The sequence below is a fragment of the Anguilla anguilla genome, chromosome 10 (genome assembly GCF_013347855.1).
Source record: "Anguilla anguilla isolate fAngAng1 chromosome 10, fAngAng1.pri, whole genome shotgun sequence".
Lineage (NCBI taxonomy): Eukaryota > Metazoa > Chordata > Actinopteri > Anguilliformes > Anguillidae > Anguilla > Anguilla anguilla.
In genome coordinates this window covers 39,139,714-39,157,226 of record NC_049210.1, presented here as the reverse complement: position 1 = coordinate 39,157,226, position 17,513 = coordinate 39,139,714, and the positions used below count along the sequence as shown (strand labels likewise).

The window sequence follows — 17,513 nt, the reverse complement described above, 5'->3', positions numbered from 1 at the left end:
GTTTCTGCCCTTTCCTTGTTTGCATCGCTAGCTATTAACAAGACACTCCCCTAGCTGGCGCCAGAACTCGGAATGGGTTGTTATCTCTCATCATTGGTTAAAAGATATCCTGGAGCAAAGGCGCTTTGGTTTTTAGTGTTTTTGTGATGCTTTTGGTGATCTCTGTGCTTGATAGATCATCTCAAGCATTTGCCATTATAAACTCAGTATGGGGAAAGATCCATATTAATTCTCCACTGGTGAATTGGGGGTACTATTACTAGTACTAGTAATTAGTATTAGCATCCCTCTGTTTGATAATGATGTGATTATATGATTTATGGAACAAGATTAACTCAGGTGTCTATAAGTGGTTGTTTTAAATATGATATGCTCTTCTGATTAAAATATATTTAATCTGTTTTCACCAAGAAACACTGCTTATCTGTATGCAAAGGTAGAAGATTTTAAGTATGTTTAGAATGCCATACTGTTGGTGAATCATTTTCTTGTTTCTGGTTTGAACTTTAATGTGAGGATGTGGTTGCAGAAAAAAATAATGTTTGTATGATTTCTTTTATACAAGCATTTAATATTCAAAGCCTGTGGGAACCCAACAGCATGATAAAAAGCCCTCTGAAAAGCTTAACTGTAACCACAGAGGCAAAATGAATACTTCAAAACTGCTTTTATGCCCCAGTCTCTGCTGCAAAAGCTGCTGCAAAATGGAAGTTGACCTGTGTTGAAAAACAAAATTGCGGTTAGACTTCAGGAGTGCCTGTAGCAGTTGGCTTTGAAAACAGGATGGCTTTAAAAAAAACATGCTCTCATATCAAGCGCTAATCTTGTTACTTTTGGTTAATAACATAAAAAACCACAAGAGCGCTTTGCACCTATTGTCGCAGATGTGTACACACCAGTTAGGTTGTCATTTACACTACAGTTGATGAGTTGTTAACAGACGCAAGTCAATGCATATGGCAACCAGTAACTTAGCTCAGTAGATACACTGAACTCAAGATGCCATTTAACCACTAACTCTAGATGACTTTTATTTTTAGGCTTTTTGCAAAAGAAAGTTGATAGGAATGATCAAAATGATTTGTTTGTGGATATAGAGGGAATTAGCTACAAGGATTATTAGCTACAAGGATTCTCGATAAAAACTTCATAAATTCTGCATGATCAGTTATGAGACCAGGCATTTCAGTGTAGTGATTTCATTTCATTGCATCTGTTAAACTGATATCTGCTATCTGCAGTTCTAAGGCATGGATGTTATTTGCCTGGAGGACATGCCATTAGAATATTAGAATATGGAACCTTTTATATTTCCTAAATTTCAGGGAGAATTTTTAACACAATAGCTGTGGTGAAAGCACCTATCTATTAAATCTGCTGCCAAACTTTAACACAAATAAATAAATAAATAACCAAAGTTTAGCAAAGTCATTTTCTGCAAATTAAAAATAAAAAGAAACCTAAATATTTTGGAGGTTATTCAAACAATAATACTTCCTTGTTACTGCTATGGCTAAACATTTTGTGGTGGCCACTTCCTGTATTTCTACTGATAGAAAGCTCTCTAATATGAAAGAAACGTCAGTTTATATGTGTATTTGTTTTTATTCTTACTTCATTATATTTTTATTCACTATTTAAAAAAAATATGATCTCTGTTGTATCTACTTTGGTTTTTATTCCTCTAAATATGTCATTATTTTTTTTGCAGACATATGAAAAATGTTTCAAGTCTACTGAACAAGATGGAAGTGATCCGGTGAACTTCCTGGGAGAATCCATGAAACCAAAGCATCCGCCCAAAAGCACCCTGAAGCACCAACTGGATTGGACGAAGCCTCCATCAGGGGGGTCTTCATCCCAAGGAACCATGGTGGATTCTGAACCAAGGAAAGAATCTGCAAGCATTAATAAGAGCTCTCTTCCTGATTTGACAAGCACCCACACCAAAACTCAGCCGAAAAAGGTCCCAGAGAGCCCGTCTCTGATCCATTTCACCCCTGGAATGTCCAGCCAAATCACCGGCTCACTACTTCAACCTTCTCCTGCCGCTAATGTACCACTGACGACGCAGCCGGACGGTGGTCAGATGATGGTCACATCTTTGAGCAAAGATAGATGTTTGCAGGAAGTTGCGGAGCAAGTGTTTGGGCACATCAAGAGGAAGTATGGCAGGAAAGACTCTATGAGGAGCCTGATCGCTCATGGCTCAGATCACCAATGGGGCAAAAAGCCAGAGATAGACTTTGAACCCAAAACACAGGACAGTGCTAAAGAGAAGCACACGCGTGAGCCTGAGAAGGTGACGGAGCCGACGGATGCGGAGGTTGACAGTACTGGGAAGAATGCAGAAGGAGAGGGCGAGATTCTGCCAGGATCCCTTCCTCTGCTGATGGATGAATCTAAAGTGCACCCTGGGAGAAAGAGAAGATATCGACGATCATTAAAAGACCAAATGCCTTTGGAGGATTTAACAGAGGAGACACTGACCTCTGAAATCACTGAAAAGACGGAAAGAGGTTTTACAGAACCAAAAGCGCCCAGCAAAATCGAATCAAGGGTAGCAAAATCAGTGGCAGAGAGACAGCCTGAGGTCGAGAAAGTGGTATCAGTAACTTCGGGCGATCTGGCTGGGATCTGTCCGAACAGGCCGAGGAAGAACCCTGTGGGAAGACCCAGAACAGTAGTTAATCCAAGCAAACAAGAGGCCGTGAAACAGCAGAAGAGTAAGGGGAGGTGGTCATATCTGAAGTCCAAAACTTCCTGTCACCAGAAAGACAACAGTGGTCCAACATCAGCTGTCCTAGAGCCTCCTTCAGCCTATCCCATCACACCGTCCAGCCCACTCTACACCAACACTGATAGCTTGACGGTCATCACCCCTGTCAAAAAGAAGCGTGGACGGCCCAAAAAGCAACCTCTGCTTACAGTTGAAACCATTCATGAGGGAACGTCTACCAGTCCTGTGAGCCCGATTGCCAGAGAGTCGTCTGGCACTGTGAAGAAATGGAGGAAGAGGCGCAATTTAGCTAAATTGGTACAAATGACTACAATCAATGCAGCCCCAACTAAACAACTGAAGCTCAATAAAAAGACAGGCTATGCCAATGTCCTTGACAAGAAGACCATTCAGACGGTCAACAAAATGAAATTGGTTACGATGCAGAACATCTTGAATGAAATTTTGTCATGTTCTTCTAAAAGCAATCTAGGACTAAAGTCTATGGCCCCTATGTCAACTGCGGTTTCAACTATGGCATCAACGATTGAGGCCCGGCTGGGCAAACAGATCAATGTCAGTAAGAGAGGGACAATATACATCGGCAAGAAGAGGGGCAGAAAGCCAAGAGCTGATATGAAGGTCCAGCAAGATGAGCACAAAGCCAGTGATAAGCACCCCGTGCCTGTTTCTAGCCAGTATGAGAACCTCGTAGTGCCTTCTAATCCACCAACTACAGCCGCGATGCCTTCTCCCAGGGCTATGCAGCCGCTCTCTGTCCAAGCTGCCGGAGCTGGTGGGATACTATGCCCTGCCACAGCAGATACCAGCCTGCAGGACCTGAAGACCATGCCAAATCTGCAACCAATCAGTGCGTTGCCCACAAAAGCTCCCAAGGGCTTGCATAGCAGCAACTGGAAGCTCTCTCCTCCACGGCTCATGGCCAACTCGCCTTCTCATCTCTCTGAGGTGGCCTCTCTCAAAGAGGTCACCTTGTCCCCCGTCAGTGAGTCCCACAGTGAAGAAACAATCCCGAGTGACAGTGGGATCGGCACGGACAACAACAGCACATCCGACCAAGCTGAGAAAGGCCCAGCATCCCGTAGGAGGTACTCTTTTGACTTCTGCAGCCTGGACGCCTCTGAAGTCGCTGCATTGGAGGCTAACAACAAAGCCATGAGGGGGCACTGCCCAAAGCATGTCACCACAGTGGCTGTAGAGAATTTCCTTGCCCAGGAGAGCTTGAAGAAGCAGAAACATCGACGAAAGCGCAAGGGTCTTCAGAGCCGGGATGACATTCAGTTTCTGGCTGACCTTGAGGAGCTTATTGGAAAGTTCCAGGTCTTCCGAATCTCTCATCGCAGCTACAACTTTTACCATGAGAATTCGTATCCAAGCATCTTCCGGATCAACTTTGACCACTACTACCCTATGCCGTACTTTCCTTATGACCCTCTGCACTATCTTCGCAGGAATTCGGAAATTAAGTCAAAGAGGAGACGCGGTAGGCCGGCCAAAGCCAATGAGCCAATGACGAAGATGCCTTTCATTCAAGGGTTTGGCTACCCGATTCCCAGCGGCAATTACTATGCACCCTACGCAATGCCTTATACGTCGATGCCTATTGCCACCAGTATGATGAACTTGGGCTATTATGGCCAGTATCCAGCTCCTGTGTACTTGGGTCACCATGCCGTTGGGTCCACGAGTTCTCCATTCATGAGGCCAGCAGTCCCGCCACCCCAGTTCCATTCTGGTGCGCACGTGAAGTTGGCTGCTGCCGCCGCCAAACACAAGACCAAGCATGGTTCCCACCAGACGCCATCGGCTGGAATGGATAACGGCGAGCCCACGTTAGTATCTCTCAAAGGTGGCACCAGCAGCTTGCCAAGTGTTCGGCTCCACAAGCGCAAACACAAACACAAGCACAAACACAAGGAGGATCAGCTCTCCAATTCCCAGAGGGAAGACTTGGGTGGGCTTTTCAGCGGGGCGAAAAAACCCACCATGCTGAGCCTTCTGAGTGAACGGCAGGAGATACCAGACAAAGAACCCTCCTTGACTAAGCTGAAAGACAAGCAACGGAATCAACAAAGCACAGACATGCTGTCGAGAAGCTCGAGGAACATCTTTGAGGTGGACACCCTCTCCACATTGTCCCTGTCTGACCCACAGCAGTGCAAGCGCACCCGTGAGCTCGGAGATGCGATGGGTGACCTCCACGCCGCCTGCACTCGCCGACACTCTGAAACCCTGCGGTCCCGACAGGAGTTGTCGCCAGAGCTGTTCGGGGGGATGCAGTCTCCTCGAGAGGAGGAATCCAGCGTACGTGGCAGAAGACGGAGCTTGGAGAGCTTTGGGATGTACAGGGAACAAAACGTGGTGCCATTTGGAAACGTCCGAAGGGAGACGGCACAGCAGATATTCCATTGCCCAAGTCCCTCAGTGGCAGGTAAGGGTTTTCATGCTGTATGCGACACCTAATAAACCAAGGGTCTTTCCTGTCATAAAATCACTTAGCTAGTGTCTGGAGCATTTTGATTATATTTGTGCTAGGGTGGAGATTTTTGTAGAGAGAAACAGCATTTCATGTTTCTACCGTTTTTTAATGACAACAAAGTCGGAATAAATGCATGTTTTTTAATACATTCAGCTTTTTGTGTTTCTACAGACATTTTGTTAGGCTACAAAGCTGGATTGAATGCGTGCGTGTTTAATACATTCAGCATTTTGTATTCAGTACATCTGGTGGAGAAAATGTAATGCATGGATGAAGACAACTATAATTCACGTATTTCTCTCTCCTCCCATTTTGCCTTTGCCTGCCAATGGTCTTCGCGGAGATATATTATTCACACATTTTGATTTATTTTCTACAGACATGCAATAAAAAAACCTCTCCTTGTGTTAAAAGAGCTGGATAACAGCCAGGAGTTTAATGAATCCAGCCTACTCCAGTGAAGGAGAAATGCAAGCCCTGGGCTTAGTTAGATTACATTCCCACTCCCCAGGGAAAAAAAGGGGGGGGGGGGGGTGACTCATATCCCGCCTTACCCCCTCTCCCATCCACCTCTATGACTTACTGATATGCTTGACAGATCATGCTTGTCACAATTAAAATGCACACAAACACTTAAAAATACAGATGATTTTGTATTCTGTTGAACCATTTACACATACATGTAGGTTTGTTCTATTAATTTTGTAAAATAATTTGACCAAGAAATAATTATTCCTTTTTCCCCTGGAATCATGTGTTTATCCTGGCCATAAAAGAACATGTAATTCCCAATGTAACTTGATAGCCATTTTTTATGTGATGATTTACATAAATCAAGGTCATTTTAGTTTTTGCAGAATTGCATTTTCAAACCTTGGAACCTCAATCCTCACTCTACAAAAAACTATTTTCCTTGTACCTTCAAAAACTAAATAAATTCAAAGCCATTAAATATAAATAAATAAATAAATAAATAAAATAAATAAATTCATCTGAACATGTAATTCACCCTTAGAGAATGTTTTGAGTTGGCTGTGGTTGTAACTCTGTTGGAAGACTCTTGGATTCTTACTACAAAGAAACTGTTTGTTTTTAATGGACTTAGGAGGCAAGAATGTTAAATAAGCTGTAAGATGATTTCCTCAAGAGGGTCTTTTTGTATCTTGCTGATGTGCTTTGTGAGTACAGAGGGTATGAAAAATGGCAACACATGAGGAGTGAAGCCAAGGAGCTCCTAAACATTATTTAACATCTTAGGATGCATTGTAGTTAAAGGGAATTATTTTGAATTGTGAATTGAAGTCTTTGTGTCTTCGATTACAATGTAGAATTCTTCTAGAATAATACGTTTATACACAATATGTACATACACATGTAGTCAAACTGGCCTACCTACATTACTCTGAGGTTGACACATTTTTATTATTGCTCAGATAAAATATTTAATTATCCTATTTCCTCACATCCAAAGTGCTGAACTATCCTTCTAGAATGCAATTAACGAAAACTGCATGTTCAATGACAAAGTTACCACATTACAGTCATATTAGGATAATATTTTATGGATGTTCAGTGTGCTAGTTGTTTGTTCTGTTAAATTTGCAGAAACCATTGGCTTGCATTCAATCCACATTTTTCCTTTTTGCTTACAAATAAGTGCAAGTGGTGCTCTGGGATTCAGTTCTATGGACAAGTGTGGATTGAATCCAGGTTATAGCCTACCACAGGACTAGCACAGTTATCAAAGTCAAGAGTAGCCTATTTGAAGCATAATAACAAATTATGTTGAGGTTAGTTACCACCATTCCCCCAATTGAATTATAAATATTATTTATCACATCTAGTAATCCTTTATTTTGCATTTCATCTTTAGTTTAGACAATGTGATCATGCTGCTGGCCTTGGCCTAGGCTATCTTACAATTGTAACTTTTACATGAAATATTAATTTCAGCATCACTATCATTGCATCTGTATTATATTAATGATTGTGAATACAATCCACATGAAAAGTTAGATTTAAATCATCGCAAGTTTACACAAACAAAAGTGTCATCTACCTTACACAATTACACCCATGATAATGTGCTTCAGGGTTGAAGCACATATTTGAGTACTTCATTCGGATTCACAAAAATGCGTCACCATAGATCAGAACGGCCCAAGTCTAGATTAAATGGGGTCCAGACAAACTCCTACGCCGCAACAGCATTAGATTAGCCTGTCAGCCAGAGATAGCCGAGCTGATACCTGCACCAGAGCTGTGTGGTTTGAGAGGGAGGTTAAATGTTTTCATGAGGTCAGTAGTACTGCTCTTTGATGGGTTCCTAACTTGAGTGGTGTGCTGCACATCATGTATAATGGACATGTGGTATTGATTGGAGTGTACTCAGCGTGTTGTCCCTTGTGCTGTATTGCGGTAAAAAAAAAATGTTGGAGAATCGCTGTCTGTTTTGCTTCCCCAAGACACTCCTGTCCCAGATTGTCATCTTTTCTTCCCGAAGAAAACTTTTTTAAGATACAACTTTTTTTTTTAAAGTTTTTATTCTAAGATTATAAAGCAACATCATTTTGAGGCCTCCACAGTTTCTAGAATTTTTTTTTCTTGCCTTTTTGGAATGCACCTAACATCAGACCCGTCTCATCGTCACAACTTTGTCCATAAATTCAGTCGGGCAAGGACCACGGGGACCTACAGTAGCATGTGCAACTTGTGCAAATCAACTGCCAGTCTTATCTCGTACACTGCAGTCTGCAAGCCAAGCGCTACTGTGCTAGAGAGCTGTATTGCTGATGGAGGTAGATCACAGGTGCCTGATGTACTAGAACAGTCTCTATTGATCAATGAGCCAGGGGTTACCCTGCCAACAGAAACCCCGCCTTCCCTGGGAATTCGTATTGCCAATTACGAATCACCCTGTGGCACTCCCAGTCATAAATACATAAAATAAAATACATCATCCAATGAGTTCCAGCATTGTCCCACTACTGACTGGCTTGTTTGCGATCTTACTGACACAGTTATTATGCCAAACAAAGCCTATGTACAACTTAAGCTATATATCACCCAGGCTGCAGGTAATATGCAGTGTGGATATTCTATGAGAATACACATGAATATTTGTGGTTGATTTATAAATCACATTTATGATAACTTAAAGCTCAATCATGCAAGACTGGAGCCATTTCGAACTGGTTTTTCAGTGTATAACTGGTCTCAACAATAAGCTGGTGGTGCTTTGACCCCAAAATGTCCCTATAATCTCAGGTCCATTATGTGGCCCTTGGAATCTGTTTTAATCAATATTCCCCCACTGTATTTGCAAAAAAGGGTTTGTGAGTAATTTTTTAAGCTTTGTTTAAAAAAAACCTTCATCTCACTCAGGGTGTCTATATGATAAAAATATAATACTTGTATATACATGAAATACATCTCCCCAGTTGTCTTCCTACACAAGTTTTGGGTAGAAAAGAACTAGCTCTTTATTACACTGGATTTTGCGCAGTTTCCCTTGTGGTGCAATTTCTGACCAGCTTATTTTATGAAATTATTACACCCAGAATGGATTGTGATAAGTTATCTTTATTTTTTATTGTCTTGTTTGTATAAAATTTTTGTGAACCGAACTGTGTTTATTGTATGAGATGAATAGCACTCGCAGCTGTTTGTGAAATGGATTTGTTTTAAAACATTATTTACGTCAGAAATATTAGAACCAATATATTCCAGTACCCCCTTTCCCCCTTCTGTTTTTAAGCACTTCCTGAAAAAAAAAAGAACTCCCATGTGTTTTCTGGTGGACATTTGGCCTTGGAAACGAGATAGCCAATTATCGTATTCAATCATGTGTACATATCCCATCATATCATCAGGAGACAACAGTGTTGTCTGTCTCGTAGGGGGGTAGTGAACGTTGCTCAGCCTTGGCACCCACTCTGTTTATCCTTGCCTCTCTCCAAAGGTCGGTAATTGACCAGCAGTGTCTCCAAACATCTGATAAATCCCCGTGAAATAGAAATCAATGTCTGGATCTCAAATCGCTGGCACTGTTAAATACTTGCCTCTGACCTTTTGCGGATCCTTTTCCGAGTCAATAAAAAACCCGCAGCTGAACGCCGCGATCTGACGCCGTATTTGCTTGGGGAATATTTTAACCTTGAACTCTTTGGCTTTGGTTTCCATGACAACGGGAAGTAGGTCTCTGCGTGTGGGGGGGGGGTGGGGGTTGGGGGGGGAGCTGGAGGGGCAGCGCGGAGGCGAGTCCATAAATCGGTGTCCCTAATGAAAACATGGTGTGCAGGATGCAGGTAGAGATTTTCGGGGGGATAAAGGGCTTGTGACGGTCCCTTTGAAAAGGGATGTCTCTTTCCGATGATTTGTAGGCACCAGGGAGCCCTGCATAAGGTTCAGCGGAGAAGGTTTTTGGGAGCGGTGGGCAGGCTCATAGATTACTTGATTAAAACCAAACCAGGAATTCGGTTGCATGTGTTTTTCTAATTTTGTTACAGATTTGAAAGTCCCCCTTCTTCTCGTACTGTTATTTGTATCTGCGTGATTCGTATGTGAATACGAGTTGGGTGACTGACCAGGCTGAGTGGTATAGAGACAGAAGTTATATGAGATTAACTCTTCCTGTTGGGGCAGAATAGAGAGGAATGCTAAAATGTCACTGTAGATGGCCATTACGTGTGCTGAAATATAGGCCTAGTTATCAGCTGTTTTCTTAATTCAGTTGTCTTATTCAGTATGTTGGAATAGTTCATTGATTCTTCAACCATACGTTAGTGCTTTGCTTCTGTGTTCAACTTGTATTTTTATGACAATAAAAAAATGTCAGTATGTTGGTATGAGTCATGCATTCATGTAATGGGAATTGAAGTATCACAGAGAAAGATGATTGATGAAAGATTGTGTATTTGTATTTTTGTTGAGCAGATTTAAAGACATAAAAAGTAAAATTATCAGAAGCTATTTCCAATGCACTCCACATATCTTCTGTATATTCATATCAAAAGACTCACTCATTTAATCAGTCAGAGGGAGGTTTCGTTAGTACTGTTGAGTATTTATGGCCATTTTCAGGCTGTCTGGCATAGATTGTCCATGATCCGCCAGCAATTTCCCCTGACTGAGCACTGCACAAAGTTAAGAAAACGTACACCACTGTCTTCCCAGTGGCAGTTTACATTGCGTTTTAAATACAGCACTGTGCGCCTCTCTGTGGTATCCGCGGTCCAGCGTCTGAACCCTCTGCCTCGCCGATCACCTTGCACACAGGAAACCTTCTGCCGTCGGCGTTCTCCAGTTACGCCTGCTCGGTTTTAGGTTAGCTCACGCTAATTTATGGAGTCATTGCATCTTAAAGAGTGCCCGAGAAAGGAGAAACAAGGTGAGAGAGAGGGAGAGAGAGTGAGAGAGGGAACGTTTTTACTTTTCCCTCAACGGCAGCCAGGAAGTGAAGCTTTTTGGAAAGCTGAAGCCCTTCTGAAGCATCCGTCCCTATCTCAACGCCTTCTCAACGGGCCACATCTGAAAGCCTGTAATCCGTGGCCTGTTTTGTCTCAGGCCTGTTCTTTTTTGTCCCCTACATTCGTCCATTTAAATCCTCCGTAATAATAGTTTTGTTTGTTCTCCGGGAACGCTGCCTAGACGGAATACCATAGAGCGAGAGAGGGTAGAGTTCCCCAAGGACAGGTGAAGCCCAGAGGAGATCTTGAGGGTGGAATACACATTTGTGCTGCTCTAGGCTGTCTGACCTGAGTTAACATGACGGCCAGCGGTACAGTGACTTATCCTCTGGGCCCGGGCTGTCTTCCAGGGCTCAGAAGAGAGATGGAAAAGACTGTAAAGGAGTCGCCCGTGTTTCCAGCCCCATAGCATTAGTTTATGGCTTGAATTTGCAGCCACTGAAGTGCATGACTTAGAGCGGAACTACTGAAATGAGCTAATCTTCTGCCACATTTTTACTGCTGGTTCTTTTTGTATTATTAACATTATAGCTATGGAGTTGTAATTAGGTTTCCCTTTCTGTTTGGCAATTATATGTGATAATGTGTTTATTAAAGAATTGCTTCATTTTTGACGCTTGTTTATATAGTGTGGTGCAGTCAATTTTTGTATCTGTGCAGGTTTTAATCTGACTTTATAGTGTGCATTGTGTTGTAAGTCCCCCCTAGAGATGGCTGCTAAATAAATACATGTGAAATGTGGAACTGTAGGTGGATGATGGCAGATCATGTTGAAGGATCTTACCTGTCTGAAAGTAGACACAGAAAGACATATGTCTTGTTTTCTAGTTTCTTAAAAAGTGTAAAACATTGTTATAAGGATGCCTCTGGTAACAGGGAATCTATGGACACGATGCTGGATCACAGACTGTCTATGTGATGTGCAGGAGTGCGCATCTGTTCCTCTCCTAGATGCTTTTTCTTTTTTGACATTTCAAAACTTGGCACGCGAAAATCTCTCTGCAAAAAGGATTTCATTTAATCTCCCCGTTTAATCTCCTCAGAAAAAGAAGGGTCCCAAATGGAGGGCATTGACGCTCATCCTTAAAACTTTGGCATTCCGGAGACTTCCGTCCTCTGGCAGGCCTCGCTAGCTCTGCAAAAGCGGGCACAAGGGATTAGCTCTGTGCCCAAGGCGTGCTCCTAATTTACAGGAACGAAGGGGACAATATGAATGCGGTTGCCGTGGCTCCTGCCAAGGTCTAATTCTGCATGTGCCCCAGCCTTCTAGCTAGAGAGAGGGATACGTACCAGCTGCCTGAGTCCCAGATGCTGAGAGATAAGTCACCGTAACAACACATTTGATGGCTGAAGGAGACATTTCTGTGGATTTCCTGTCATTACAGAATAGTTCTTAGCACTTCCGCATGCAAAACGAGATCCACAAGCTTGTCTCAGCTGCCTTTTCAAAAGAGAATCATGTATGGGCCGGAACTTGGGGAGGGAAGCATGTATAAAGAAAATTAGTTTTTCAATGAACAATATTTGCATTTTTTTTCATCAGATTTTTTCACTTGTGCGTATTCTTTCTGTTCTCTTTCATGTGAGATGTGAGAAATAAGCTAGAATTTCAAATGATTTTGCAATCAGCAATTATACAGCAGTTAAAATTCTAAAATGCATTTGTCTCATCTTGCTTCAATTAAGCTAAATTTATACTTTGAAAACTGAGTTAATTATACTGAGGGGAAACCTGAGCCGCTATGCAAGAGCATGTTCTCTTGCATGTAAACACATACACATTAGTAACCAGGGAAAAGCGCGGTAGCGGTAATGGGTTTAAGTGATATTTTTCTCACCGACCTCTCCCCCCGTCTCTCTTGCAGAACATAATCCCCTGAAAAAGAGGTTCAAGAGGAAAGAGATCGAGGAGATCCAGTGCGAAGTGCGCAAGATGTGCACTTTCTCCAAGATCCTCTCCACCAAGAAGAACCTAGATCACGTCAACAAAATCCTGAAAGTCAAGAGGCTCCAAAGGCAGGCCAAGACCGGCAACAACATCGTGAAGCGGAGGAGGGGGCGGCCCAGGAAGCAGCCCCTGCCCCCGGACGAGGAGCTGGCGGGCCAGATGCCCGTGCTGGAGAGGTGCGTGGACCTCCCCGGCAAGAGGATCCTTCGCGTGGGACTGGCGCCCGAGCCGCTGGAGTTCTCCAACCTGGACTCCATTGCGGACACCATCGAATCGGTGGTCCACATGGCCCGGTCGCAGCCCAAGCAGCCTCCGGCGCTCGCCGGCAGGCGCTGGACCAAGTCGGCGGTGGAGGAGGAGGAGGAGGTCCGAGCCAAGCGGCCGAGGAGGTGTCAGGGAAGCAAGACGGAAGAGGCCGGCGTTCCCGGGAGAAGGCCTGGCAGCTCGAGCCTTTCACCGGCCAATTACTGAGCGGCGCACTTGGCGCCGTCAATCCTCCTTGCACTTTGGCCTTTGATGTTGTTGTTGTTGTTGTCGTTGTCGTCGTCGTTTTTTTTGTTACGTTCGTTCGTTCGTTGTTTTTTCTCTGTTATTCAGCTATTTACGGGCATTCACGGAGGATTCGGATGGAGAATGTGGACATCGTTTCCGAGCTGCCGTTTCGTACCGAACGTACTTGGCGTACCGTGCACTTCCGATGCAGCTCTTTTTATGTCTGTGTGGAACTGGCATCCGGCAAAGCTCCGCTTTGCTTCTAACTGTCTTCTTCATTCACGATTTCTCATAACTTTGGCTCTGCCATACCTTTACCAGCAAGTATTGAAAGGATTTATTTGCTCATACTGTGGTTGTTTTGCCTTGGATTTCTAACCTTGTCAAAGCACAGTGATATTAAGTGCATTGACTGATTTTTATTTCACACCAGTAACCCTGCCCTCCTGCTCACGATTTGTCTGAGCTTGGGTAGGTGGCAATACTTTGGAATAAGACCTTTTTTGGATGCTGTCTCCAAAAGGCCTAACTGTACATAGGAACATAATCTTCATACAATACATGCCTTTTCTCTGTACAACATGTTTCAGAAAGTATTTTTGACGTACTGATTTAAATCGTGAAGTGTTGTACCCTAGAAAATGAAAGTTGGGTATTATTTTAACCAAAAATTTTAAATGGGTGTGACTCGAGACAAGTTTGTTTTCAGATGAAAGAATCCATATTCAGTCATTCATTCACTCATGTATTCACCCATTGATGTGAAGCAGGTACACCACATAAGTGGAAGTATCAGGCTTGTTAAAAAAAGTATCAGAAATATCACCCGCTTAAAATGTAGTTTTGTTTTTTTTGTATTTAGATTTATTGTATTTGCCTCCACTTAAAATTCAACTAAATTAATCAATTTCAGCACTTACAGAGGTAAACAGGCCTCCACTATCTTGGCTATCAATATTACATACTGTTACTGATACCAGTTCGTAGACAAACTCTACATTTATAGCCCTTTTATAAAATTATTAATCTCCGTAACTGAAATGAAAAGGACAGAATACAAAATGGGGGGGGGGGGAATACTTACAGGTTACCGTCCTTCACCGCAGTCTTTTGTTTTTCAGGAAGTCAGAAACCATGCAGACAGGGAAAAAAATGAAATGAGATTAGCTTTTCTAGCCCCAGCTTTGAAACAGATCCAGAAATGTAGGTTTGGTGAGAAATCTGAGTTGTAGGACAGTATCAACAGTACATCTGCCGAGTAACTTAGAAAAAGATGAGCTCTTAGAGAAGTTTGGCCTTTGCATGCTTTCTATAGCCTACCAGTTTGCCTGTGATGAATTCTGCCTCCAGAACAATGTAATTGTACATGAATAAATTATGTACAAAACTATGTGTTTAAATCTATAAACCAAAGTTTTGAAGATGTATCTTTCGGAAGGTTAACAACCTTCAGTCTTTTTCTCAGTATGGTCTCACCCAGTAGGCATTACGAGTTTGTAAATAAACTCACCAGGGTTCAATGGCAATAGTTACTGCTTAAGGAACCAGATGAATAAACATGATGATTCTTTTTTTTTTTACTTCATGTTGTGTAGAAATACCATTGAAAGGACATCACATTGTAGTACTTCCCTGATACTTCCTTCACCCATCTCATAACAGTTTTGGAAAGCATGCTATTCCAAGTCCATTTTTGCTATCACTGCTGTTGGTTTTGATGGGAGTAGAGCAGGAAAAGTAACAATCAATCCATCTTTGCTCCATTTGGAAAATCCTGTCAGTACATTCCCTGGTATCTCTTCTTTGATGAGACTGTTCAAGAGTCTCTTAGCCGTTACGCACGTGCCTTATGTTTGTTTCCTAATGCATAACATTTTATTTTGGAGGAATTCAGCTTTTAGAAAGAGAAACATCCTGTAATTTGTGCCGTTGTTATTGTGCGTTCAGCTTGACCTAGCTCTCAGAACATCAATGCAAGCCCTGTTCCCAGTGACCAAAAGACAAATTCATGTCTGCAGGACACGTCTGTTCTGGAAGTAAAGTACTAAAGCAGTCCGGTTATAGCAAATCGCTGGACTGATCAAATGATCATTGGAGGTGTTGCAAAATGACAGTGCACTATGGCATTCTGGGACAGGCAGCGTGCACCCTTGCCCCGTACAACGTGAAGCACTCCCCTCCGCTCTCCCCTCGTGATTGTTGTCGATCGTGGGCTGTTTTGTTTTGTGGCGTTCTCACTTCCTCGTTTGCTATGCATCAGGTTTATACCAGCAAACGCGATGGGCGGACAGATTTTCCAAAACCTTTTTGGGTCAATCCATGATAGCTTTCTGTTTTGGGTCCACCCTTTGACAAAGATAATTAAGTGGTCTTATTTAACTTAAAATGTAATTAGAAGAATTATAATTTGAATTGATAATATTAATAACGATTTGTAAATTGTGCAAAAGGTGACTATCATTGCAGCTGTTGTTACTGCAAAGAACCGGAATGTTCTGTCTTTCTGCAGTGGAGCCTTAATCTGAATTTCAATTCAACTATAAGTCAACTGTAAATAGTGTAAAAAGCATACTGATCTCACTGCATGGATGCAAGCTTTGCTTAACTTAAACGTGGGACTGTTCAGCCGTCAAGATGTCGGAACTGAGGCCCGCGCGGGGCTTTCACGCCTGAAATATCGTTCAGAGCTGAGTGCTGTCGAGACTGAAGTCAACTCGTGCCGTTTCTCAGCCAAGAAAAACACGTTGCATTGGCTAACAGCTATTCCCTACAGTCTGTAGTACAAAAACAGAGTATGCAGGCCTAACTTGGTTTGGGAGTGGCTTTGAATACCCCTGGAAAACATTGCCAAAAATGAAGAATTATGTCCATTAAACAGTATTTAATCTAGAGCCATTCAAAGTTCAGTTTGAAAGAAGCCGAATCTGAATGTCATTTTTAACCAAAATATAACTTACAAAATGATGATGATTTATGTACCATTGTTGTTTATTGTCATTCAGGATTTTGAATAGGGAATGGAGGTATGTGGGGGGGGGGGGGTCTGGTAAATAGGCTAGTCTAATCACAAAAAGAGCATTCTTCTTAAGCAGCTAGTTATTGTCGAAGTTTAAATACCAGATAATATTTTACTCTACCAGCCGATGTTCCGGTGCCTTCTAAAGCTGAATAGTATTCTCTTTATCTGGTACTTAAACTTGAACAAGTAAAGGTAATAGTGATTTCATGTAAAGTACTCCACATATGCATTTAAGAAGTCAATTGATATGTCTGTGTGTAATGGAATAAATTGGCACTACAAAACTCAATTCAGACTGTGAAACACTAAGGCTAGAAGTTGTTAAAAAATTTGTTATGCTCACATGAACACAGGCTGCATAAATCAGAGTTCTTTTTTGTTTGTTTTTTTTTTTTACTATATTGTTGTTTAAAAATAAAGTGCAAATTAAGTATTGAGAAAATAAATGAATGGAACAGTGTACTTTGCAAGAGCACAAATTGAGCTCTAAACTGTGTTGGCATATTTTAGTTTGTATACATAGTGTTTTTAACTGCTTTTTAATAGAGTGGATTTTTTTCTCCTTCATTTGCATGTTCGACTTGATTGTATGCATACATATTTTAGACAAACAGAAAGTTATTTCAATTTTAATTAAATTGGGAGGAAAAACTTGTACATTGTTTGATATGTTTTGTAATGGATTTCTAATTCATGAAGCATTTTTGTACATTGTATGAATATTAAACAGCAAATATTTGGCATATATACACATATGTGTGTACATATGCATATATCCACACAAATATATATATAAAATGTATGTTTGCACACACATACATTATGTATATGTGTGCATGTATGTATATGCTCGCATGCTTTTGGTCATGTTTGTTCATGATCTAGGTGTTATTATTTTTTTGTTTGTTTTTTTGTTTTGTTTTTTTTGCTTTTGTTTATTTTCCCTTTTTTCTTAAAGAAAAGCTCGTCTTTTTGCTGCCATTTCCTGGTTAGCAGTATAGAGCACTTAAAAATTAAATAAAGTTGATCTTGTTCATGTTATTCATTGTGTGAAAATAAATGAGTTTATTGAAAGATAAAAATGTCTGTGGCTCTTCTTTTTTTGGGGGGGGGGGCAGTTCAGTTAATGCACTGCAAATATATGTTTTGTCCCTCAAAGGCCTGTTGTAAAGGTAAAAGGAATGCATTTGATTGACTTCTTTAAGTGTCAAGTTAGTATTTTTTCTCATACAGGGTGTTTTAAGCTTATTTTCTAATAAATGTTTCCGATCTGGCTTGGAAAATACTTGGAAAATGAATGTTATACACAATAAGAAATATAAGCTGACAGTTCATTCATTTTTATTTTCTTTTATATAACTTTTATT

General features: G+C 41.6%; 1 protein-coding gene across 1 annotated transcript in view; it reads left to right on the top strand.

Annotated features, from left to right (window-relative positions):
- setbp1 (SET binding protein 1) overlaps positions 1-17,228 on the top strand; it is a 68,675-nt gene extending 51,447 nt beyond the window's left edge. The window contains exons 3-4 of the mRNA XM_035436483.1: positions 1,712-5,171; positions 12,553-17,228. Coding sequence (XP_035292374.1) covers positions 1,712-5,171; positions 12,553-13,106 — 4,014 coding nt within the window. The 3' untranslated portion in view covers positions 13,107-17,228. The remainder of the gene's footprint in view (positions 1-1,711; positions 5,172-12,552) is intronic.
- Positions 17,229-17,513: the final 285 nt, after the last annotated feature.